The 27,331-nt window shown below is 40.4% G+C and overlaps 2 protein-coding genes across 4 annotated transcripts in view; one reads left to right on the top strand and one right to left on the bottom strand.

Moving 5' to 3' along the window:
- LOC149187086 (uncharacterized) overlaps window positions 1-27,331 on the top strand; it is a 347,335-nt gene that overhangs the window by 88,370 nt on the left and 231,634 nt on the right. For all 3 annotated transcript variants that reach the window (XM_089411283.1, XM_089411281.1, XM_089411282.1), the window contains one exon: window positions 469-633. In XM_089411283.1, coding sequence (XP_089267409.1) covers window positions 469-633 — 165 coding nt within the window. The remainder of the gene's footprint in view (window positions 1-468; window positions 634-27,331) is intronic.
- On the bottom strand, window positions 11,750-15,730 carry LOC149187087 (uncharacterized). The gene is made up of 2 exons (XM_089412743.1): window positions 12,501-15,730; window positions 11,750-12,376 (listed from the first exon to the last, which is right to left on the bottom strand). Exons 1-2 carry the CDS (start codon window positions 13,853-13,855, stop codon window positions 11,896-11,898), a joined length of 1,836 nt encoding a protein of 611 aa, XP_089268869.1. The 5' UTR covers window positions 13,856-15,730; the 3' UTR covers window positions 11,750-11,895.

A 27,331-nucleotide genomic window follows, 5' to 3' on the forward strand; every position in this document is an offset into this window, starting at 1 on the left:
TGTTAAAGATGATGCTGACTTGTGAATTGTGCTTCTCATGCATTCCATCCTTGATTTTTAGTGGATATTTTGGTTAAAAATAGAAGCAATAATGATGAAATTGACAACCATTTAGAGAGAGAATATAGGAAAACAAAGGGTTAGTAATGTTGACAAAATGGAAGAAAATATGACAGTCGGATGAGTGCAAGGAACTGGTCATTTTGTACAGTAGTTTGTACACAGTTGTATTATTACTGATATCTCATACATTCTTGTTGTCTAGAGTAGAAGTGTTCAAAGTCAAGGGTTCCTTGTAATCCCATGGAATGATCTGAGGTTTTATCATGTTAATATGTTCTTGAGGCTTTCTTGTTCCTGTAACAAATTATTGGGCTGCATTGTTTGCAGTTTACATTCATGTTAGGATTAGTTGTTCTTTGATAGTGGCAGGAGTGTAGCTAATGTTTATTCTATCTTACCTCACAGATGGAGTTCTCATTTGGAACAAAGAGTTGGAGGCCTGTAGATGTTGTACAAGGACAAGATAGTCTATATACAAATAAATCTGCTTTGGGGCTACATGTGCCAGGTTGCTTTGATAAGATCCTTCCTATCAACAACTGTTTATTGCAACATAAAATTGCAAATCAGGTAATGTGCCCTCCATATATTATAAATCTTTTTCCATGGAAAAATTGATATCGCATTTTATTTCAAGCAGAAAAAGTTTGAGATGCATTCTGTAATAGAAAAAAGATGGGCATCCATTAGCCTATAAACACCAGAAGACCTATAAGAGCATAAAAAATAAGCAAAGAAATCTGGGCACTTACCCATGCTAGATTTGATAAATAATACCCTCATTGATAAATTTAATAGAAGTGTCTTCAGACACGTAATTGTATTAATCAGAAGAAACATTACACCAGGGGTGAGAAGCTTACCATATATATAACCTCTCTAGCCTCATCTCAATGCACTATGTGTCCTTGATCAACAACTCAAGGATAATCACTATGACAAGGCTGTGACAAAGGCTATCTATCTTCTAAGAAATACAACACTTCTAGAATTAACTTTATTATTCTAGAAATAATACATTCTAGAATAAATTTATTAATCTAGAAAATTATCTAACTAAATAACTAAATAAACTTTAGGATTATGAGGTTAACATTCCCCCCTTTAACTCGAAGTTTATTTTTACAAATGCCAAGTTCTTCTCTAAACTTGGTGAATTTTATTTTTCTTAATGGCTTAGTGAAAATGTCTGAAGTTTGATCTTCAGATGGACAATATTTTGGCTTGATGATGCTGTTGTTGATGAGAGTCCTGATGAAGTGATACTTGGTGTTGACATGCTTGGTTTTATTATGAAAAACTAAATTTTTGGCAAATTCATTTGTTGATTGAGTATCAATGAAAAAATGTAGTTGGTGTTTTCTTAATAGCACCAAGATCCTGCAAAAATTCTATGTAGCCAGACAATTTCACATGCTACTTCCCAAGCTGAAATGTATTCTGCCTTTGCTAGATATTTTTCCACTGTTGCTAGCTTTTTGCAACTCCTAGAATTTGCTGCTGAACCCATGTTCATTGAATAACCTGATGTTGATGTTTATCATCAATATCACCTACAAAATCTGCATCTGAATATGCGACAACTTACAAAGTGTAAAGTTGTTTCTCTTCTCATAGAGAGGCCCAAAATCTTTAGTTCTCTGTATGTACCTGGGAACCCTTTTTGCCGCATACTAGGGTAATTTATGCCAAGGGTTTCTAAAGATCCATTTCTTTTTAGAGGAAAAAACGCAGATTTGTCCCAGAGCAAATATATCCTCGAAAAAATGATGCTATTCTTCTATTAACTTAGGCATCCATATAATTCAACAATGCACAACCTTTAATAAATAATTCTGATATGACCAAACAATATAGTGCAACTTTAGCCATTCAATAATTCAGCCATACAATCATAAACTGGATCCAATCATTCAGATCAATTCCACTAATCCCAATGTAATTCCAAACAAAATTTAATACAGAGTTCGACTAACACTGCCCTATTAACTGACCCAATTACACTATTCTATTTAATGCGATTTTGACCAGAGTCACTTCAGGATGAAACCCCTGACTTGCTACAGGTAACTGTCAAAAAGAGGATGCTATATATCTCATGTAGATAACGAAGTAGCCGGAAGGGTACTCCAACTTTGTCTCTGTTCATAACTTCTCCACAAGACCTACCCCCATTTTCCTTTCAGAAATTTCAGCACTTGTGAGGATTCGGTCTGGCTTGAAGGGGCCTCTTTTCTCACTGATGAATTTCGCTGGATCACAGGATGCTGTCACGTGTCTGTCCCCAAATCTCAGCCACAGAGTTTGCCCAGAAGGATTCCGTCCCACTTCAGAAAAACGTCTCCTCTAACATAATGTGGCTTCGCAGGGATTCAGATACTTTGATCTGGTCAGGCGCATGCCTCCGAAAGCTTCTTAAGAAGACCTCGGTGCATCAGAAGGTTTGGCCAACCCCAAAATAATTTTGCTGCCTCAGAGTCCTTAATCTGATCATTAATTTGCCTCAGAAAATTGTTCAAGTGTTCCATCCAACCTCAGAGATATTCTTAGCCATGGAAAGGTCTTGCAATGATTGGAACCTCAACAAACTTCGATAGGATTTAACCCCAGAAACAACACGTCCAACCTCAAGGTGTCTTTGGCCTTCAACAGATCAACCTATTGCATGGGATATCCAGCTTCGATCTAGGATGGTGCCTTAGACAGATACACATTACTTCACAAGAGTGCGGATACCTCAGGTATATAGCATCCTGCCTTAGTAAACCAGGAATAAGAATGGGTAAGTGCGTTCTGCCCAGAATTTGCCCTTAGAGGAGCTCTACCAGATATTGCCTTAATCTCAGATATTCCTTATATTATCACATTGCTCCTTCAAATAATTAAGATCTTGTAGCTAGAACTAAGGAACAAATAGAAAAGATAAAAGAGGGTGACTAGGTAGGGTGGGATCATCCCCACCGAATCTAGTCCAACAATAGAATGAGATCTTAAACCCATAGAGCCTCAGGCTCAACAAAACAGAGATGAAATAATCCAATCCAAATCATGCTTCAAATGCTTCTAAGCCTCCGGCGCCGCAGAGACTGTGCTCTGACGATTGCAAGGTCAACGTGTTAGCCACCGAAGAGTTGCTAAGCCCCTCAAGCTAGTTGAGAATGTTGAGAAATCTAGGGCATTAGACTTAGGCGATTTCTCTTGATTAGTAACTGCTTGTGAGTATCTTTTATTACATTACATAAGGATCTTCTGTTTGCTTATGTTATTAGTGGTCTTCTTCATCAAACAACTACAAATGCATAAACATAAATAGACAAGAGACACAACATGTAGGCTATGATCCAGGGCCAAAACCTCTCACTCTTTGAGAGGAAAACATGCGCAAATTCTTCTTATAGAGATTACAATTGACAAATACCAAGACCAAGACCCTTGACCTATTAGCCACTCCAAGACCAAGCCACAAGTCCTCTTCCACCTTATCGATTACTCTCTCTCGGTTTCTTCTTCTTTAGATCTTGCATCATATGAGATCACTGTAGTTATATCAAACTGAGATCACTGTAATGCTCCTCTTCTAGTTATCTTCTTCCGGAGACACACCGAATGCTTCTTTGCTGTAATGTATACTGAATCACTATGGCATACTACTGAACTGGAGGTTCTTCATTATACGGAACTGTAACTATATCAAAGACATCGAACTGTGGTCTATACAGAGACCATTCTCCCTTGCTGCCATTATTATCATAAGGGGATCCGAATTCCCTTGACAATGGTTAACTATAGAGAGAACCTTGCTGTCCCTTCTCCATTCGAGTTCCTTCCTATGATATACACAAACTTATTACTACCTCCGAAAAACCTTAGACATCCAAACTTCTTTTTTGTGAAATCTCAAAGATATGCGAAGTCTGAACTGTGTTAATGCGAAGAGCCTAGCCCCATATATATTGTAATTCATCCATATAATTTAGCTGACATGAACATTCAAATGGGTGTGTCTCGTTAATGTGAGCAGATATGAGTTCCTTCATACATCTTGAGGCTGACATAGGAAGAGAGGACCGCGTGCTTGTCGTTGGAGGGCTATATAGACTTATATACAATTGACACATGCCCAAGAAGGGTTTCTTCATACATGACATTGACTCTTTAACTCTAATGATAAATCCTAAGGCTCTCCATGGGAGTCAACTAGATAAAAAATCTTGCTCATGAAACCCATGAAGCAAGGTATTACAAAAATAATTTTATTCTCTTCATTTCATCATTTACAAAGATCATAATCACATGTCATTATGAAGACCGAACCTAGTTACATTTTTAACACTCCCTCTTAACTAGGGAGGTATTCATAATGGTACTTGGTCATTCTCAATCTGAAGAATTTCTCATAAGAAGAATCGGATTGGTAACCCATTTGTTTAGCATCATATCAACCAACATTGTTACATTGCAAGGCCTTGACTAACAACTCTATCTCTCCACAAGATCTGAGCTCAATGTTGGCAAGACCAATGATTTATAGACACTCTCATCATTGTCTCTCTCGGAACATACCCTACTCGGGTACTCAGGATATGTCCCATGAGGACTATTCTTATCTTGGACTCCCCAACCCTTAAAGAATATCGGTCCTCCATGACTATTCTTCTATTGGATGCCCTATCTCATCCTCAAAGAGTATCAGATGCCAAATGATCAGCCAATCCTCTCATTCTGTCTTCCCAGGTGAAGACCAGAATGATGTGTCTATCTCTCCCTCTCAATTAGGGAGGACATATCTATTCCATTAAAGGAATTTACTCATCCCTACACAAGGAATGTACCTAAGCTCCCTCTTGGCTTAGGAATTTTCAAGTTTCTTCCAAGTAAGAAATTTTCGAGGCTCCCTCTTAATTAGGGACCTACAGCTGCTCCTTAGGTGGAGATAATGGGACAATCAGCTGCTTGAAGAACTCCTTTCTTCGATGTCATGAATTTCTTCTTTGTTGTGGAGTCTTCATCTTTTGGGGACTTCTTCATAGGGCACAAATCATCCATCACTTTCATCCATTAGTCATGTCATCATTCCTTTCATCGGAAATTGATCCTATCAGTCTTCATCTGGCATTGCTTCATGTTATGCCACCTCCATCAAGTTTTCTTTTCCAAAAGGTTCTTGCATCCTTCTAAATGGTTCTTCATGGAAGACACTCATAGTTCTTCCCTTTGGTAGCCCTACATAAGCCCATCCATATATTTGTTCAAAAATAAGAAATGAACACTTAAATCAAAATTACCTTGTGATGGTCTTTCATCATGACATCTTCTTGTAGGCATCAACATCATGCATGTTGACACATCTCTCAAAGATATCCATTGTCAAGGGTCTCCATCTTTTTCAGACTTACATCATAGTCTTCATATCTTTCCGGGAGATTTCTTAGTTAAATCTTCTTGGTTGCCTTTACCATGGTTGCATATCTCACTATCTCTTCCTTCCCTTCTTCACACAATTCATTCCCAGGAGTTCATCAATTGTAGTTAACCACCTCATATTTCATATGAGGACATATTATGTTGATTTCATCTAGTGTGGCCCATGCCTTCCGACAACGTTTCATAGGAGGAGTTTCCTTTCCTTTTATCATGCTTCTCAAGATAGAGCAGTGATCCGAATTACCTGCAATCATACAACATGACCTTATAAAATCAAATACAAGCATACATACCTCATTTACCTTTAGGTCATCTAGGCTTCTTTCAGCAGCTTCCTTGATTGAAAAGAGCATCAATCCCTTGATCTGCTTCATATGTCATCAAACCATCATCCAATGAATTCCACACGTTGGAAATCCTGATGAAACACTTGATAGCACTCTAGATGTTTCCCTTTGACTTGATGTATGATGAGACTTGTCCTGGATGACTTCTTCCCTTTCTTAATAAGGTTCTCAAGAGCTATATCCTTCATAATTGACTATCAGATATCCTTCATGTTTCCTATAGTGATGTTATGAGCTCTTACTTTTGATGCTTTTCCTCTTCCTTGGACTTCCTTCTTTCAACTTTCTCCACTTCTTTGGTGAAATGGACTTCTTCTCTATCTTTCTTGTTATTGCCCTTCTTGAGTTTAGAACAATCTTTCATGTAATGCTCATAGCATTGAATTTTGGCTATGTTCTTCTTTCCTTTCGATAAAATTTCTGAATCCTTTCATTTGATCCTTCAACACTTTTCCCTCAACTTGTCTTCTTCTATCTTGAATAGAACCCACATTTTGTTGAATGGGATAGCTTTCTTATCCTCGTAGACATTTGTTACCTTGATCATTAGTTGGTTGTATGAAGATTATTTCATCCCCGATCTTGTAATTAAGATCTTATGAAGATAACCTTTTATCCTTTGATACCTTCAATTTGTGTAGATCAGATCTAAGTGACGTGACCTTCCTTATCGCATTTTCAGAGAATAGTTCTACCAACTTATCATATATATCTCTTTGATGTCTCCACTACTGCTATATGAGGGGACCTTTCATAAGAATTCCTTTCCATGTATTCAGAGGAGACATTTTCATAGATGTGTTCAATGACTTAACTTTCTTCAAGGACTATGTCTATCCTCCTTTTCATTGCAAGGAATTTCAATGACCCAATGAGCTTATAGATCTCCTTGCAAAACGAAGCCATTTTACCAAATTTGATTATAGAATGGAAGATACTTACTTGACAAGTGAAGATGGAATCTTCAACTTGATCGCTTTGATGGTGTTTGAAGAAGATGTATTAGTGCTCCTTTTGGATGACCTTCTTCCAAATGAAAAGCCTTTCTTCAGTAAAGGAGATTGCTTCTCTTTAGATCTAGCTTCCTTTTGTTGGTGTAGATTGATGAGAACGTTTTGATGCTTCCTTGGATGATCTTCTTCAAGAATAAGGAGGAGATCCTTGCTGCAATAATAGGGAGCTTTCCTTATCTCTTTTGAGGATGATGATAATGCCTTCTTTATCTTCAAGATCCTTCAACTTCTCGGTGGAGAATGAGTGCAGATCAGAAATGCTTCTCAGGTCTCCAAGATGATGTGATCTAGAAATGTTTCTTTATAGATCTCTTCATCTTGATGATGGTCTTTGTGGTGTTTTTGTTAAAGACTATAGGATCCAACACTCTTGCTGGTGTAGACTTCTAGTTCCCTTGATTTGTAGATCTATTCGCCTTGAGTAGAAATAAGGCTTTGGCCTTGATTGATAATCCCAAGACTTCTTCTTCTTTGATCTAGGGTTTGATTCTTCAATGTAGATCTTCGAACTTTCGCTTTGATATTCTTCGACTTGCTTTGATGCCATTCTTGAGATTCTATCCTTAAGTGTCCCTTGATGAGATGCCATTCCTTGATTTTGACACCTTAGCTTTGATACCATGTTGGGAAATCTAGGGCGTTAGACTTAGGTGATTTCTCTTCATTAGTAACTGCTTGTGAGTATCTTTTATTACATTACATTAGGATCTTCTCTTTGCTTAAGTTATTAGTGTTCTTCTTTGTTGAAGTTTCTAAGTCTACCAGTTAGAAATCCTCCATGCACTTTACTGATTTATTCCTACCTACTTGTTTCGTTACTTAACAAGTTATTTACAATGTAAATACTGAAAATAAACACTAGTGCATGCTCAACATGTTACAGATCAACAATTGAAGGAAACAAAAACAATCACACCAAATGACATCATTATTTTTGGACCAATGTCCCCGGAAAAACCCAATGCGGGAAAACCGGTGCAGCTATCTGAGGGTTTTCTTATTAAGCAATTCAGAGTACAATCTGGGTGCCAAATCCGGCTTACCCAACAGAGAATTTCCTTGGCAGTAGTACCTCTCAGTCTGAGACAAATGTCCTGGCTGAAACCCCGGATAAACCTTCTGGTAGCTCCTCAGCTCCAATCTGCCCCAGAAACCCCAACGTCTGCCTTTCTAGACTGTGTCAGCCTCTCTCTGCCCAGCGTTGGCCATGTGTCAGCCTCAAGAGGCCCTGCGTCAGCCTTTTGGCCCTTTGTGTCAACAACATTGGCCTCTCAAAGCATTGCGCAACTCCCAGTTGCCTCTGCGTGGCCCTGGATGAGCCCTGGTTGCTACTGAATCACTCTCTCTGGCTCTTGCGCTGCTCTCCCGGCACTATCTCTGCCTCTCTGTCTCTCTGTACTCAATGCCCCTCAGCTGCAACTCCGATCACTGATTCTATCTCTCTTAGCAAACCCCGCTCTAGAGAATAGAATGATTGATCACTCTGGTGTATTCTCCAAGTGACCCTCAAGCCTCCTCTTATACTTTTCTCGTTGACATATCAACGATCGAGATTAAGTCCCTAATCAACGACTAAGATTAGATCTGGCTTGATCCATGTCTTTTGGACCATTCTAACATAATTTTATATTAATCCACATTAATATTTTAATTTCCCTAAGTTTAGACTTAGGGACTCCATTAAAAATATTAATTATTTTAATATCTCTTGAACTGTTTAGAATCTGCCCAAACCCTTTCTGGGTATTGGAGATTTCATGTGCCCCAACCTCTCCACCAAATTTCGTGGCTAGAGCACATCCGATGCTACCCCAAATCAACACTCCCTCTTAGCAAGGATTGTGCTCTAGTAATACTCCTCACTGAGTATCATCTTGACCATTCGACATTGGTCCCTGTGCTAATTTTAGGCCTGCTGCCCACCATCCTTTGCATTGCTGTATCTTGCACTGTTGCCCATGGTTCTGCCACTGCCATTGCTGCATCTGTACGACTGCTCCCTCTGCGTCTGTGCTGCTGCTAGTCCTTTCTCCTGGCACTGCATCCGTGCTGCTGCTGGTCCTTTCTCCCGGCACTGCAACTCCTCTCATCATGCTACATCGTGCTGCCCACTGCTGCACTGCAACTCAGTTATTGAGAAGTAAGTAACTTATCTCCCAACTCTGACCTCTCTACTGGGCTAGAGACCCTCCTGATGCTGAAGCTCCCTCTGCCACTGACAAGTGCTCCCTCTCTGACCTTTGCATTGCTGCAACAACTCCCTGCATCTTGCACCGTTGCACACCTCTCTGTGCCATCCTGCACTGGTGCAACACTCCTGTGCCTCTCGCACTGTTGCAGCGTGCTAGCCTCGCGCTGTCCTGGGAATCCTGCACTGTAGCTCTCTTTGCCGCTTCATCCGCCAGTCCTGCCACTCCTCTTCAGGGCTCCCGTAGCAAGGTCTAATCCAAGAGGCTGGGTACCTTGAGGATCCTGCCCCTCATCTCCTGTAGTCCATCTGACTGCAGCTCGATGTCTCCCCACTTCCACTCAAGTGGTGTGTGAGAACTCATGGCACAATCATCGTCTGTCTCCACTTCCTTCTCTACCTGTGCTGGCGCTGCCTTAGTCTCGGAAGACTTTCCCTTACTCTTCTTCTTTGGACACTGGGTCGCATAATGACCTTGCTCCCCACAGTGGAAGCACTTGATCTTGGAGAGATCCTTCTTCTTCCGCTTTTCTTGATTTCCCTCAAATGCTAGGGCAACATCTTCCTCCTCTTTGACTTTGATCCCTTACTGTTGCTTCTCGCCTTTGACTGCCGTTTGATCTCTTCTTGGCGAAGAGCTGCCCACATCTCATCCCAAGGTGGAAGTGTCCCTCTGCCCAGTATACTCTGGACAAATACCTCCCAGTCTTTTGAGACTGCATTCAGGGCTGTCCTCACCATCAATTCCTGATCCGGCGTGGCTTCTATAGCAGTCAACTGATCTCGGATCTCATTCAGTCCTCCGAGGAAGGTGTCAATCGGTTCTCCCTTCTTCATCTGATATGACCTCAGCTGATTCTCTAGTAACATCCTTCTCTACACAGAAGTATGCTGGTACAATTTCTTTAGGGCCTCCCACATCTCATATGCCGTTTCCTTCTCGGCAATGTGTGGTACTACATGGTCCTTGACCTTGTCAAGGATGATGCTCTTGGCCCTCGCCATTGCCTCCTCGTACTTGTCGTTCTCAGCTGGGTCGACTGGGATAGCTATCGTCTTCAAGGCGAAGTGCTTGACACGATTTCTGTCAAGTATAGATAAGATTCTGGCCTTCCAGACTGCAAAGTTTGATGCTCCGTCCAGTTTGTCCTGGTCTCTTACTCCGTGTACTGCCATGATGCTCTTCTACTTCCCTCTTGGAAATCCTTCTGCCGATGTCAAGATGCCCCCTACTCTGATCGTCTGTGCAACCACACCATTGATCCGGATTTCTCGGCTAGAAACCCTCGGTAGCAACTCCCTCCTCTTGGCCTTGCCCTGTCAGGTACTGTTCTGACTACAGTACCTCACCAACTCCACTCTGCAATGTTCCCACAACCTTCTAAACCCCAACAACCTGAAGGTGAGAGCTCCTAGGCTTTGCGCAATCCCGACACTAGCAACTCGGCCTCCTCAATCAACTGCGTCAGCCCTCCTAGCTTCTGCATGGCTTTGCGTGAGGCTCCCTTTGCCTCCCTTAGCCTCTGCGCTGCCTCTTCCTGGCTCACCCTTGATGACGCAGGCACTACGTCACCCTTCCCTTGTTGCTGCTCTGCTAGAAACAACTTCTGTCACTCGGGACAGCTGTTTTCTGCTGCTATTGCTCCGCTCGGCTGATGTCCTTAGTTCTCTTGTGATCTGCAACCACACTCTGATACCATGTTGAAGTTTCTAAGTCTACCAGTTAGAAACCCTCCATGCACTTTACTGATTTATTCCTACCTACTTGTTCCATTACTTAACAAGTTATTTACAATGTAAATACTGAAAATAAACACTAGTGCATGCTCAACATGTTACAGATCAACAACTGAAGGAAACAGAAACAATCACACCAAATGACACCATTATTTTTGGACCAATGTCCCCGAAAAAACCTAATGTGGGAAAATCGGTGCAGCTATCTGAGGGTTTTCTTATTAAGCAATTTAGAGTACAATCTGGGTGCCAAATCCAGCTTACCCAACAGAGAATTTCCTTGGCAGTAGTACCTCTCAGTCTGAGACAAATGTCACGGCTGAAACCCCGGATAAACCTTCTGGTAGCCAATCTCCCCCAGAAACCCCAGTGTCTGCCTTTCTGGACTGCGTCAACCTCTCTTTGCCCAGCGCTGGCCCTGCGTCAGCCTCAGGAGGCCCTGCGTCAGTCTTTTGGCCCTCTGCGTCAGCAACGCTGGCCTCTCTGACTTGCCTCTGCATGGCCCTGGCTGCTATTGTGTCACTCTCTCTGGCTCTTGCGCTGCTCTACCGGCACCTTAGTCACCAGGTTCGAATTCGAGTTCGAGTTCGAGGACCTTGAAATTCGAATAAAATTCGGCAACTCAAATTTTGTCGATAAAATTCGACATAAAATTCGACATATAGAATTCGAAAAAAAAAATGTATATTAAAGATAGAGGGCAGATTTATACAATTATAAAGACTATCTTATTGTTAGAAATTATATTAATAATGGAGTCAAAGCATAATTCGATGAAAAGCTTGAAATGTATAGGAAAAATCAGCAAGTTATAACTTATAACTTATGTAGCACATGAAAATTTCTAATGAGTCAACCATATTGACAAAGAAATAATGAAAATTTCTAAAAGATACCATTTGATCACCAACCAAATATAATGTACCATGTATGATGTAACCATCAAAGCGAATAGAACAGTACTGAGTAAATAGTCATCAAATAAGAGTGAACAGCTTCCACATTAGATAAAAAGAGAGTTTAAACTTTAAACTTTAAAGTAGCAGCTAGCTTGGCAGTTTTAGGCTCTAGCAAATTGTTCATGCAAAAACTAAACTAGAACTCTAAAACAGGAACACAAGTTTTATTCTTGACGTTCCTGTTGCCCACTTGTTATATCAAAAAGTTCTATGTCATCAAGAGCAGTATGAGATATGGATCCACTAGATGCTTCAGCACCAGATTCATCAGCGAATTCCCTGTCACTATCAATGTACAAATCAGCATCACCCATTGTTGCATTTGGAACAGGATCGATCCACGGAGTAGAAGAATTGGATGACTCTTTAGCCACATTCTTCAATGCCAACTGCAAATTACTACGAACATAAACAAGATCTTCTAATTTTTGAGATGACAGTCTATTTCTTTTTTTGGAATGAATGTGGTCAAAGGAACTCCAATTCCTTTCACATGCTGATGCACTTGCTCCTTGGCTTAAGATACGCATTGCAAAATTTTGCAATTCTGGTGCCCCTGAACCATACCATTCCCACCATAGTGCTGGATCACTTTTGCTCCTATCATACTTTGCTGATACTGTTCCAAATAATCCTTCTTCTAACCTGTATGCATTCAAGTTGAGAGTCTCAATCAGTTCATATACAACAAGATTCATATAATTGCAAGACATTAACAACAAGATTCATATAATTGCATGCAAAGGAATATAATTCAATAGACATTTACCTGTATGCTCTCAACTGACTTCTGATCAAACCTGCAATCTCTAGATCTGGATTTAGCTTCTCAATAGATTGGATAAGTCCATTCATGATTTCTTCGTCCCTATGTCTTGGCAACCCAAACAATCTAGGGTCCAAATAGCATGCTGCTGCGTGTAATGGACTATGCATCTTCTTCCATCTATTATCAATTAAATCCCATATCTCCTTGTAATCAGCTTCCACATTATCAAAAGCAGTTGCAATGGCCTCTTTGCAACGATCAAGGCTTTCATAAACAAAACCCATACAAGGTTTGTCACCATCAACCATGCGGAGCACATTAACAATTGGGCCACAAATTTTTAAAACCTTGTTTGCATTTTCCCAAAAGCCATTACTGAGCACTATTTGTTCAACATTTTTCCCCTTAGTTTCTTTTGAGAGAGTAGATCTCTCCCACTCAGTGCTGCAAAAAACAGCTCTTAGGCTCGCTTTTTCCTCAACAACTCTTTTCAGAGTAATATAAAAAGTGGCAAACCTTGTATCACAAGGCCTCAACAACTCTTTTGATGCATTCTTCCTGTATATGCTCAAAGTGAGACGATGGTTGATGATGAAGTTTGAAATTGATTTGGCTCTTCGGATTGTTTCATTGACCCAAGGAAATTTGGCTAAGTCATGCAACATTAAATCCAAGCAATGAGCTGCACAAGGGGTCCAATAAATATGCCCATATTTTTCCATAATCAGCTTCCCTGCACCAACACAATTTGATGCATTATCTGTAACAACATGGACAACATTTTCCACCCCAACTTCTTGAATCGCTTCATCCAAAATTCCAAAAATGAATTCTGATGTCTTCACTTGATCCATTGCATTCACTGCCTTCAAGAAAACTACCCCTTGAGGACAATAAACAAGCACATTGATCAATGGGCGATGACACAAATCTGACCAACCATCACTCAAAATTGTGCATCCTGTAAGCTTCCAGGACTCTCTAATATCAGCCAACTTTTCTGTCACTCTGTCTTTCGCTCTCTTTAGCAAAGTTGTCCTTAAAGCTTCAGATCCAGGAGGAACATAGCCCTTCCCAAAATCAATGGCCTTTTTAATTACATTTGTAAAAAATGGACTCCTCGCCACATTAAAGGGAATTGCACATGCATAAAAATACTCAGCAACAGCGTCATCAACTTCCTGTTTCTCAACAGGTTTCCAGAATTGATTTAATGTTTTCGGCACACCTGTTTTTGCTTGAGGAGTTGTAGAACTAGATCCACCAATGTTTGAAACTGAATTAATGGTGGAGGAAGACATGGCAATCTCCCTCTCAATTCGCTGCCTCTTATTCACCATTTTCTGCCTTTGCATCTGTGAACTGGAATGGTCTTTATCCACTTTGGCTTTTTGTTCATCAGTGATCTTACTGCAGGCTTCAACACCACCTCCACTTCCATTGGTAATACCGAGAAGGTGATCCACTGCTCTAGTCAAAGTGCCCTTGAAATTATGTCCACACAGCTGACATGAAAGATTAGAACCATCTTTTTGGATAAAAGTCCAAGCTACAGCAGTTGACTTTGGGGTGCCATTGGAATTTAGAAGTCTGTTCAATGTCTGAAATGCCTGCAATTCGTGTTGAAATTACATTTTCGTTAGTCATATTCAACACAGTCAAATCAGGCTTCAGCCTTCAACACAGTGAGAAGTTAGAACATAATTACAGTGGCTGATATCATTATAATTTATTACAGAACAGTGGCTTGACATAAAATTACAGAGGTTTGAACTTTGATCTTGTTATGACTGTTGAAATAACAGTGAAAGACAGTGGAACTGGACACTACCTTTCTGTTCAGCTTTTTTTCTGGCTTACCTTTCAGGCTTTCTGTATAGTAAATTAGTAATAGAATACATTGAAATTTGAGCCTAGAATGAGCCTGGAATTGAGCCTAGAATAAACTACCTTTCTGTCTATTGAGTGAATAGAATGAGCCTGATTTAATACTGTTCTAGTGGACTGTGGGTGTATCATTGTATGATATGGGATGCTAGTTTCCAGCTACTTCCACGTTTAATCTGCTGAAAATAGATCAAAGCAGATCTACAGCTAGCAAAATACTCCTGAAGCAAAGAAAAATCGATATGAGGCAGAGAATTGAAACTCCTGAGGCTAATTCGTGGCCAGTTTCCTGAGGCAAGCTAGACGAATTTTCTGAGGCACCCGCAATCTGAGGCACCCAAAGTTCTGAGGCAGCAAAATAATCTGAATCAAGTAATTCACATTTACTGAGGCAAGGTGAGAGTCTGAGACCACCCGAGGTTGACGGTGACCTTGTGACATTCTGAGCAGATCGGAGCACCTTCTGAGGATGCACAACTCCCTTTGATACTCCTGTGTAAACACGAAGTGCATCTGATGCCATTTCGGCACCTGTAACAAAACAGAGAAGGCACCTGAGGGAATATGAAGTCTGAATATGGTAACAGATCTGCAATTTGTTGAGCAGGGCCAGAACACTGAAGCCGACAGTTGAGAAGATTTTGAAGGTAATATGGAAGCAGAAATCGAGTGTGGTCCTGAAGCAATCTAGGAATTTGTCCAGACAGGTCACAGAACTCGCATGGATGATGGGGTTTACCAGTTTGCAGATTGATCTTGAATAACTCGGACATCTGGTTGACCGTTGGGGTACTGTTACACTGTTGAATTTGTTTTGGTCTATTGGAAGTAATTTGGAACTATAGTGACTAGTCTATAACTGTTGAACGTGGAATCATAAATCTCGATAAAAAACAAACTCCTTGCTAGAGCCTCGATCCTCATATTGAAACAAACTCATACTAAATTCTAAGATATATACGCCATTCAAATTCAATACGCATTCAAATTCGAAAAACTTACAAGTTACATGCGTATTTCATGAAAAACTTACAAGTTACAGCGTGTGCGGGCCTGCGGCGGCAATGAAACCCTAGCCCGAGCCCGTCAAGGTGTCGACGCGTCGTTCTGTGAACTGTAAGGTAGTCTCTCTGTCTCTGTCGTGCGGCGGCAATGAAAACAACAGTAAAACCTAATCTAAAGCCTAAGTTACCAACACCCGAAAAACGAATTTGAACGCAGTAAAACGAATTTTATCGATTTTCATGTCGAATTTATTCGACAAAAATTCGAATACGCATTCAAATTCGAATACGCCATTAAATACGCCGAATCTAAACGAATAAATTCGACTGTCGATTAAATACGCCGAATTTCGAATTTTTTCGATTAAATTCGCCGAATGCGGTGACTAAGACCGGCACTATCTCTGCCTCTCGGTTTCTGTACTCAATGCCCCTCAGTTGCAACTTCGATCACTGATTCTATCTCTCTTAGCAAACCCTGCTCTAGAGAATAGAATGACTGATCACTTTGGTGTATTCTCCAAGTGACCCTCAGGCCTCCTTTTATACTTTTCTCATTGACATATCAACGGTTGAGATTAAGTCCCTAATCAATAGCTAAGATTAGATCTGGCTTGATCCATGTCTTTTGGACCATTCTAACACAATTTTATATTAATCCACATTAATATTTTAATTTCCCTAAGTTTAGACTTAGGACTCCATTAAAAATATTAATTATTTTAATATCTCTTGAACTATTTAGAATCTGCCCAAACCCTTTCTGGGTATTGGAGATCTCATGTGCCCTAACCTCTCCACCAAATTTCGTGGCTAGAGCACATCCGATGCTACCCCAAATCAACATTCTTCATCAAATAGCTACCAATGCCTAAACATAAATAAAAAAGAGACACAAAATGTAGGCTATGAGCCAGGGCCAAAACCTCTCACTCTTTGAGCGGAAAACCCGCACAAATTCTTCTTATAGAGATTCCAATTGACAAGTACCAAGACCAAGACCCTTGACCTATTGGCCACTCCAAGACCAAGCCACAAGTCCTCTTCCACTTTATCGATTACTCTCTCTCGTTTTCTTTTTCTTCTAATCTTGCATCATATGAGATCACTGTAGTTATATCAAATTGAGATCACTATAATGCTCCTCTTCTAGTTATCTTTTTCCTGAGAGACACCGAATGCTTCTTTGCTGTAATGTACACTGAATCACTGTGGCATACTACTGAATTGGAGGTTCTTAATTATACGAAACTATAATTATCTCAAAGACATCAAACTGTGGTCTATACAGAGACCATTCTCCCTTGCTGTCACTATGATCATAAGAGGGATCCGAATTCCCTTGACAGTGGTTAACTATAGAGAGAACCCTGTTGTCCCTTCTCCATCCGAGTTCCTTCCTGTGATATATACGAACTTATTACTGCCTCCAAAAACCTCAGACATCCGCTTTTCTGCGAAATCTCAGAGATATGCGAAGTCTGAAGTGTGCTAATGCGAAGAGCCTAGCCTCATATATATAGTAATTCGTCCATATAATTTAGTCGACATGAACATTCGAATGGGTGTGTCTCCTTAATGTGAGCCGACATGAGTTCCTTCATACATCTTGAGGCCGACATAGGAAGAGGGGACTGTGTGCTTGTCGTTGGAGGGCTATATAGACTTATATACAATTGACACATGCCCAAGAAGGGCTTCTTCATACATGACATTGACTCTTTGACTCTAATGATAAATCCTAAGGCTCTCAATGGGAGCCAACTAGATAAAAACTCTTGCTCATGAAACCCATGAAGCAAGGCATTACAAAAATAATTTTATTCTCTTCATTTCATCATTTACAAAGATCATAATTACATGTAATTATGAAGATCAAACCTAGTTACATTTTACAACAGAGAATGGTGGCCCTAGAAGTCTATCAACCAAGCTTATGCTTGGAGGTAATTTATTAGATGCAAGACTAACTTAGAATGATATGCAAAGATTATGAGTGAGAGATCCTGATGTGAGATTGTTTAAGGTTCATTTAAGTACCTAATTATTATTTGGGTTATGCCCACAAGTACTTAACAATGGTTAGTAAAAGACAATCTCATCAACAAATATGTGCCAAATTCAAAGTGCCAACAATAAATAAGAGATATCCACGATGTAATTGCTTCAAATATGCCAAATATCTACAATAGATAAACAATAGAGCACTTTATCTACTTAGAATAACTAGCCAATTATTCCTCAAGAGATAGACAATAGAATTATTAATGCTAATTAGGTGTCTTCCAAGATAATGCCAATGATAGTTAGATTTCTCAATGTCAATCATTCGAAAGATATTCAATTTAAGTGATGAACACTTACATCTTTAATTATCATCCACACGTAGAGATTAACAAATGAAAGAAGAATGAAAACACCATTTGCCAAAGTTCTTGTGCCAATTAAGAAAACAAAAGATTACCCAAGAGATTAAACCTTTTCATACAATTTGACAATTGACAAATGATATACCATTCAACAAGATAGCAATGCTCAATGATATCTCCTAATTATTCACTTAGGCAACCAAGTTGATTAGGAGATATCTTTGAGCATTGCTATCTTGTTGAATGGTATATCATTAGTCAAATGTCAATTGTATGAAAAGTTTAATCTCTTGGGTAATCTTTTGTTTTCATAATTGGCATAAGAACTTTGGCAAATGGTGTTTTCATTCTTGTTTCATTTGTTAATCTCTATGTGTGGATGATAATTAAAGATCAAGTGTTCATCGCTTAAATTGAATATCTTCGAATGATTGACATTGAGAAATCTAATTGTCATTGACATTATCTTGGAAGACACCTAATTAGCATTAATAATTCTATTGTCTATCTCTTAAGGAATCATTGGCTAGTTATTCTAAGCGGATAAAGTACTCTAATGTAGATATTTGGCATATTTGAAGCAATTACATTGTGGATATCTCTTGTTTATTGTTGGCACTTTGAATTTGGCACATATTCTTGTTGATGAGATTATCTTTTACTAACCATTGTTAAGTACTTGTGGGCATAACTCAAATAATAATTAGGTACTTAAACGAACCTTAAACAATCTCACATTAGGATCTCTCACTCATAATCTTTGTATATCATTCTACTTGCATCTAATAAATTACCTCCAAGCACAAGCTTGGTTTATAGACTTCTGGGGCCACCCTTCTCAACTAGCTTGAGGGGCTTAGCAACTCTTTGGTGGTTAACACAGTGACCTTGCAGTCGTTAGAGCCATAGTCTCTGTAGGGCCGGAGGCATCGAGTAATAGGAGCCTAACAAAAGGTATTGTTAATCAAGCTCTTGCTTGCTTCTTGTTGGCCTCCTTCCCACAACCTACTTTGGAGCCTAACTACAAAACAGTTAAGGATAGGTCATACTTAGATTAGGCATTTAATTAAAAATAACCAAGATCTTTGCATCCCACCTAGGTCTTAGGATTTGCATTTCATATAAGTTAGTGAAGCATCCAAGTAGCAGTTGTTGATCCGGTTACTTTGTCTTAATTCAACAAGCAAGAGTTTTGACTCCATAAGGCACTGGTCTCAAATATAAATTTAATCTGATCCTTAAAATCTTGCTAAATTGAACCAGGTAGCTAGGCCACTCAACTGTGTCTCTTGGACTGGTTGGTTCCCAACTTGTCCTTCATCATTTCATTTCCACAGGGTCTACCCTGTTGAAGGAAATGTAACTAGGTTCGGTCTTCATAAATGTACTATTGATATTTGTATTTATTCAAGAAAAGAAATATTATTTCTATAATATATGTCAATGAGGTTCTTGCTCATTGAAATAGGTCTAGCACATGTTAAAGTGCTATAGGTGAGTCAAATAGGCAAAAGAAAATGTCGAAGACCTTAAGAGCATGTTGCACGATATATATGTTTGTATAAGAGTCAAAGAATATCCCTCCAAGCAAAGTCAAGTCTCCTCCAAGCATGTGACACCACCAAAGAAACCATCCGAAGCAAAGATAGCAAGTCGGCCTACAAACAGTCTTCAAGTCGGCCTTCTAGTCGGCCTAAAAGGAGGGACAATCCTCTATATATAGAGGCTGTCCACTCCACTATAACATCAAGCATTCCTCTTTGAAATCAACGAAGGTAGAAGGCAAGTAAAGGGTAACAAGAGGACAAGAAAAGGGTCTCCAAGGCAATGAAGAAAGGAGGAAGAAAACCGAAGTGTTAAAGGGCTAGTTACAACCACACGTGCGAGGAAAGGAGAGTTGTCTCTGCGGTTATGACAACAATAACTTACAGTCAACCATATCTCATTGTTTAGGGTTAAAACTAGGCCTACAAGGCCTCTCACTCAAGCGTGGAAGAAGGCTATACAAGCGAAGGGAGAAGGAGAAGTTTAACATAGTTCTTGTGAGGGTATTCCCTCACACGTGTGAAGAACTAGGGTTGCATTATTGCTGCTCTAAGTCTGCAATATTTGTGAAAGAGAAGAAGGCTCGGAGGCAACAAGGTCATCTCCTTAAGTTAGAAAGGCTCCATCACAAGCGAAGGAAGAAAAGGTCAAGGGTCATTCTAGAGTATACAATCGAAGGTCTCTACAGTTGCCGGAAGAAGTGCCAAAGGAAGAAAGACAAAGTGCTGGAAGGAGGAGGACGAAGTGCTGCAAGAAGAAGTAATCTTGAAAGGGCTTGACTTGTGCTTGGAGGATATTCTTGTCAAGGGTCTAGGGTTTGGCATTGATCAATAAGAAGCTTCAATAAGAGAAACTTACTAAAGGGTTTTCCTCTCAAGAGAAGAGAGGTTTTGGCCCTGGCAGAGAGCCAACATCTTGTGTTCTTGTTCTTATGTTTTTGGTAGTAGTTTGATGAAGTACATACACATGCATTAATAACTATGTTGCCAGGAAATGTGGGTTCGGGGACGGGTATGGGTGCGGGGATGGGACGGGTACGCCATTTTTCGAAACAGGGTGCGTGGGTTCATCGGTGGTATATATATATATATATATATATAATATAATATAATATAATATAAATATTATATTTTATAAATTATAATATATATGAATTTGTATATTTTTCAACTTTAAACAAGAAAATTAAAATATTTATGATTTAAACTTTAAATATTTAAACATGCACATCATTGAACATTCAACATTCACAATGAAATTTCAAAATTTCTAGTTTGATATCAAGTGCAAATTGGAGTTTACATATTAATAAGAATCATGATATATGTCCATTGTCATACTACATTCAAAATTTGTCTTAAGGCATCTCCAAACAAGAACTAGGAAATTTTAAAATACTAAAATAAAAATATCTAATAGTGAACAATGGCTTCCTCAAGCGATGTCATCAACATCACTCAGATCTTCAATTAGCATGCTCTCCAAGTAGGGATCACTCTCATCCTGAGGCTCTTGCTCATCCATAGCAATTGGAGGTAGCTCAATAAGGCCATCTGGTTGTATCTCCTCGTCCACACACATAGCATCGTTTGTGTATTGGTCCCATCCCTTGAAAGGACCCTCGTATCCAAGGTCTTTTCGAGATATGAGACGAAGTGTGCTATGAATGTACACTAAGTTCTTTGCCTTCTTTGAGCCCAATATATTTCTCTTTACTAAATGGATAAAGGCATAAGTACTCCAAATTCCTCTCGCAAAATGAAGAACTAGCTACCTAGAATATTAGGGGAAGCCCATTAAATTAATTAAAAAATAAAATATAAAAGCTAAAAGAACCCCAAAGAACCCAAAAGAACCCAAAAGAACCTGATTTTGGCATTCCAAGTACCCATCATCAGGGTTCTCTGTACCCGTCAAGACAAAAGAACCCAATTTTTTTAAATGAAGAACCCGGTTCTTCATAGAGGAACCCGGTTCTTATGGGTTGTTCTCAGAAGCACCCGAACCCGAATCCGGTACTTGGGGACGAGAACCTGGGACAGGTTCGAGAACCCCATCCCTAGGTTCGGGAACCCATGCAACATAGATTAATAATAATAAGAAGAAGATTATGCTAACAAGAAAAAGTAAAAAGACTCCACAAATTGTTATCAAGTCAAGAAGAATCACACTACACCTAATTTCCCTTGATTCTTCAACATGGAATCAGAGCTAAGGTGACACATCAAGGAAAGGGCATCTCAAGAACACTCATCAAGGAAGGACATCTACAAAAGTTGAAGCATCTAGCCAAAAAGGTCTACCATCTATCATTCATCAAGGAAGACTACAAAGCAAGAAGACGAGCCTTACACAAAGGCACCTACAAGAGGAGAAAATCAAAGGACCTACATCAATCTACAAGTCATCAAGCAAATCTCGTCATCAAGCAAGCCCATTTGGGAGAAAGCAACTTGAAGAACATCAAGATCTAAGGAAGGCAAACCATCAAGTCTTCAAGGAGAAAGCAAGTCTACTACATCTCAAAATCTATCAAGTATATGTCTCCTCCTGAATATACATCAATGTCTTTTTGCAAGGAAAGCAACAAATTGGTAGGTACCAATAACTTTCTTGCATGGAAGAAGAGGACTGATTTACTTCTCAAAGAGAATGAACTTCTAGAACACATCAAAGGGAATGTCACTATTCTTGCTAAGGAACAAACTCAAGCCTTAGCCAAGTATAATAAGGATGAGACAAGAGCTCAAAGGATTCTAATAGAATCCATCAAAGACTCTCTCATTCCTTATGTCTCCAAACTTGAAACATCAAAAGAAATCTATGATAAACTAGTAGAGCTATTCTCGGTAACCACAACTGGAGAAGTGATATCTCTACGAAATGAATTGTACAAAATGAAGATATCAAAGGAAGGAATAGCTCCCTACTTCATGAAGATCTCTGAGATGAGGGATCAACTTCAAGAGCTAGGGAAGTTATGTCTAACAAAGAAATGACAACTGTAGTACTCAATGCTCTACCTAAGGATTGGGGCAACTTCACATCAAGCATATATGCAAAGAAGGAAGCCACCCCACTAAGTGAAATGTGGTCTCTATGCAAGATAGAGGAAACAAGACTCAAAGCAAATGAAGATGTGGGATCAAAGGAGCAAGCATTTACTACCATGGCCAAGAGAAAAGGAAAATTTGGCAAATTTGGTCCACGAAGAACAAACAACAAAGATATGTCCAAAATCCAATGCTATGGATGCTAAGAATATGGACACTACAAAAGGAATTGTCCTAAATTGAAGAAGGACAACGCCAACAAAAGAAAAAGGGAAGAAGCTCATGTGACTCATGAAATGAAAGAAGAAGACAAGAAGCAAAAGAAGGAAGATTTTCCAGAAACATCTTCTAGAATCTAGAAGCATGATGTACATAGAGTTCAAAATACTCATGTAGAAGGAGCATTTATAATAGAACAAAATGCATGGTTAGAAATATCTTCTAGAATATAGGAGCATGGTAGATATAGCTCAAGATATTCATGTAGAAGGAGCATACCTAGAATAGGACCTCATCCACAATGAAAGAAAATTGATCATGATTAAGAATCTTAGAAGACCTCCATCATCAAAAGAAAAGAAACATTTGCAGGGTAAGGGTCTTCAAGATCCTATGATGGAATCTTCAAAAGAAGATTCATAAACAAAAGCAGATGTCTCATTGGAATTCCATTCATGGGATTCAAGAAAAGGATGATATGCAGGCAAGCTAAGATGAAGCAAGAAGGGCCACACCAAGGACAACCAAATGAAGCTAAGATGATCAAAGGAGAATCAAGATGAGGTATGTATGCATCAAAGTTTAGTCATGTTATCATATGTATATTATTGAGTCATGGGAATAGTTCTATAACATGATCAAGTAGGAAAGAATCTCTTTCACCAATGACATGCTCGAAGGCATGTACTACAATACAATGAAAGTCAACAAAAGGAAATACTCACATAAGGAGTATAAGATTGCTGACTAAGAAGCAAGTGAAGAAGGAATGTTGACTAGTCCTAGAAGCAAGTGCTCCCACAAGGAACATAAGGTGGTTGACCAATCCATCCAAGAAGAAGCAAGTGAAGAAAGAGATCAAGCATGTGAAAAATGTGAAAATTCCTACACTATGAAGGAACCCCTATTGCAACGAATCTGAATCTACTTCACCTACTTGATTTTACATTACATCAAGTTATTCTTCTGAATACTGAAGCAAATTACTTCTGCAACCTACACTAATTAAATATTTGTTGTCATGAAACAGACACTAGAGCAAAGAACAAGATACATAGGACACACTTATTTTTGGATACAATAGTTCCCAGAAAAAACCCAATGCGGGAAAACCAATGCAACAGTTCTGAGGGTTTATTATTATGCAGGAGAAATATCTGAATACAAATCTAGGATGCTCATCTAGCAATCCTTTACAGAGAAAATATTGGTGAAAAATCTGAGTGAGTTTTACCTCACTTCACTTGGCAGAATTTCGGTTGATTCGGCACAAGACTGGCTAACCTCGACTATTTCTGCGTTGGCTCTGTGTCAGCCCTGCGTCACCTTCTCTGCCCTTTGCATCAGGTCTCCTGGCTGTTCCAGCAGTTCCCAACAGTTCCGACAGTTCTGACAGTTCTAGATTTTGCGTGACATGCAACTTTTCTGCATTAGCTCTCTCAGCTACTGCGTTGCCTCTGCGCTAGCTCTCCTGGCTGTTCCAACAGTTCCCGACAGTTTCGATAGTTTCGGCTGTTCCGACAGTTTTGGATTCTGCGTGACAGACAACTTTTCTGCATCAGCTCTCCCGGCTACTGCGCTGCCTCTCTGTTCTGGAAATTCCTGAGTCTTAACACATTAGAAACCCCTACTGCAATTACTGGTTTACAATCTCCTACTTGTTCTTTACATTAACAAGTTATTTAATTGCTAAACATCGAAGTAAACACTATGCAGCCTTCACAGATATACAGATCATGCATTGAAATAAACAGAAACAATAACACAAGGACACCGTTATTTTTGGACAATCGTCCCCAGGAAAACCCAATTCGGGAAAACTGGTGCAACATATAGAGGGTTTGTATATTAAGCAGATTTCGTGAATACAACTAGGGTGCCAAAAATGGTTCACCCAACAGAGAATATCCTCAGCAATAGTAACTCTATCCGCCGATAGATATTTCGGCAAATCAGCAACCGGATGATCAAACCCCACAACGACTCCGACTGTTCCCTATTGGAATTTCTAAGTCTATCTGTTAGAAACCCTTCATGTACTTTTCTGATTTATTTCTTCCTACTTGTTCTGATTAATTAAAAAGTTATTTACCATGTAAATACTGAAAATAAATACAAGTACATGCTCAACACATTACAGATCATCAACTGAAGGAAACAAAACAAGCTCACAAGTGACACCGTTGTTTTTGGACCAATGTCCTCGGAAAAACCCAATGCGGGAAAACCAGTGTAGCTATCTTAGGGTTTTATTATTATGCAGTTTCTAAATACATTCTTAGTCCAGTGCCAAAACCGGCTCACCCAACAGAGAATAATCACGGCAGTAGTATCTCTCTACTCGGAAGCAGATATTCCGGTTGAAACCCCGTATAAACACTCTGACAGCTCCCAGCTCCAACTGCCCCACGAAAACCCCAACATTAGCGTCTAGGGACTGCATCAACCCTTTTTGGCCCAGCGTCACCCTAGCTTGCCCTGCATCAGCCTCTGGAGGCACTGCATCAGCCCTTAGAGCCTCTGCGTCACCCACGTTGGCTCTCTGAGGCACTGCGCAGCTCTTGGTTGCCTCTGCGTGAGCCCTGGCTAGCTCTACGTCCCTCTCTCCCGGCTTCTGCGCTGATCCTCCTGGTACTATCTCTGCCTCTCTGCTTTTGTATTCACTGCCCCTCAGCTGCAACTCTGATCACTCTTTCGACTTCCTCAGCAAACCTTACCCCAGAAAATCAAAATCTTGATCAACTCGGTGTGTTCTCCAAGTGACCCTCAAGCCTCCTCTTATACTTTTCTCGTTGACAATTCAATGGCCGAGATTAAGTCCCTAATCAACGACTAAGATTAATTCTGGCTTGATCCATGACTTTTGGACCATTCTAACACAGTTTTATATTAATACACATTAATATTTTATTTTCCCTAAGTTTAGACTTAGGACTTCCATTAAAAATATTAATTATTTTAATATCTCTCAAACTGTTTAGAATCTACCCAAACCATTTTTGGGTATTGGAGATCTCATGTGCCTTAGCCTCTCCACCAAGTTTTGAGGCTAGAGCACATCCGATGCTACCCCAAATCAACACTCCCTCTTAGCGAGGACTGTGCTCTAGTAATACTCCTAACTGAGCATCACCCTGATCATCCGACATCGGTCCTTATGCTGATGCTAGGCCTACTGCCCAACATCCTCTGAAGCTGCTGCATCATGTACTGCTACCCATGGCCCTGCCACTGCCACTGTTGCATCTGTACAACAACTCCCTCTGCATCCGTGCTGCTACCCATGGCTCTGCCACTGCCACTGCTGCATCTGCACTGCAATCCCTCTCATCATGTTGCATCGTGCTGCCCATAGCACTGCCACTGCTAACTGCTGCACTGCAACTCAGTTACTGAGAAGTAAGTAACTGATCTCCCAACTCTGACATCTCTGTCAGGCTAGAGACACTCCCGATGCTGAAGCTCCCTCTGTCACTGACAAGTGCTCCCTCTCTGACCTCTGTGCTGCTGCAACAACTTTGTGCATCTCGCACTGTTGCCTCACGCTGTCCTGGACTCCTACACTGTAGCTCCCTCTATCGCTCCATCCGCATCTGTCTCTACCGACATCCGCCAACACTGCTACTCCTCTTCGGGGCTCTCGTACCAGGTATAATTTGAGAGGTTGGGTACCTCAAGGATCCTGCCCTCATTGCCTGTAGTTCGTCTGACTACAGCTCGATGTCTCCCCACTTCCGCTCAAGTGGCGTGTGAGCACTCATGGCACAGTCATCATCTGTCTCCACTTTCTTCTCCGCCCTTGCTAGCGTTGCCTTGGTCTTAGAAGCCTCTCCTTTGCTCTTCTTCCTCGGATACTGGCTCGCATAGTGACGCAGGCCCCCACAGTTGAAGCATTTGACCTTGGAGAGGTCCTTCTTCTTCTGTTTCTCCTGCTTTCCCTCAGATGCTAGGGCAACATCCTCCTCTTCCCCTTCTTGATTCTGATCCCCTTGCCGCTGCTTCTCGCCTTGCTTTACCTTTTGATCTCTTCTTGGTGAAGAGCCGCTCACATTTCCTCCCAATCTGGAAGGGTCGCCCTGCCCAGTATGCTCTGGAAAAACACCTCCCAGTCTTCTGAGACTGCGTTCAGGCTGTTCTCACCATCAATTCTTGATCCGGCGTGGCCCCTATGGAAGTCAGCTGATCCTGAATCTCCTTCAATTGATCGAGGAAGGTGTCGATCTGTTCTCCCTTCTGCATCTGGTATGATCACAACTGATTTTCTAATAGCATCTTCCTCTGCACAAAAGTATGCTGATACAACTTCTTTAGGGCCTCCCATATCTCATTTGCTATATTCTTCTCTGCAATGTGTGGTACTACATGGTCCTTGACCCCTCAAGGATGATGCTCTTGGCCCTCCCCATTGCATCCTCGTACTTATCGTTATTATTGGGTCACTGGGACCGCTATTGTCCTCAAGGCGAAGTGCTTGAGATGGTTCCTGTCTAGAACGATGAGATTCTGGCCTTCCTAGACTACGAAGTTTGAGGCTTCGTCTAGTCTGTCCTGGTCTCTTACCTCGTTCACTGCCATCTCGCTGCTTCCTTCTAGAAGTTCACGGTGTGAATCCCTCTGAGCCTCGATTTCCCTCCTGGAAACTCCTCTGCCAATGTCGAGATCCCCATTCCGATCCTTAGTGTAGCTGCACCACTGAACCAGATTTCTTGGCTAAAATCCTTGGTAGCAACTCCCTCCTCCTTGGTCTTGCCCTG

Source organism: Pinus tabuliformis, chromosome 3_1 (assembly GCF_031772625.1).
Source record: "Pinus tabuliformis cultivar Carrire ecotype Pingquan chromosome 3_1, CPIR1, whole genome shotgun sequence".
Classification (NCBI taxonomy): domain Eukaryota; kingdom Viridiplantae; phylum Streptophyta; class Pinopsida; order Pinales; family Pinaceae; genus Pinus; species Pinus tabuliformis.

What these genes read in the sequence shown, in the direction of transcription:
- LOC149187087 (XM_089412743.1), bottom strand. Translation starts at nt 13,855, where the DNA reads ATGCAAAGGCAGAAAATGGTGAATAAGAGGCAGCGAATTGAGAGGGAG. An exon ending in AGTCAGTTGAGAGCATACAG is followed by an intron (nt 12,377 to 12,500) that starts GTAAATGTCTAT and finishes GAATGCATACAG; the next exon opens with GTTAGAAGAAGGATTATTTG.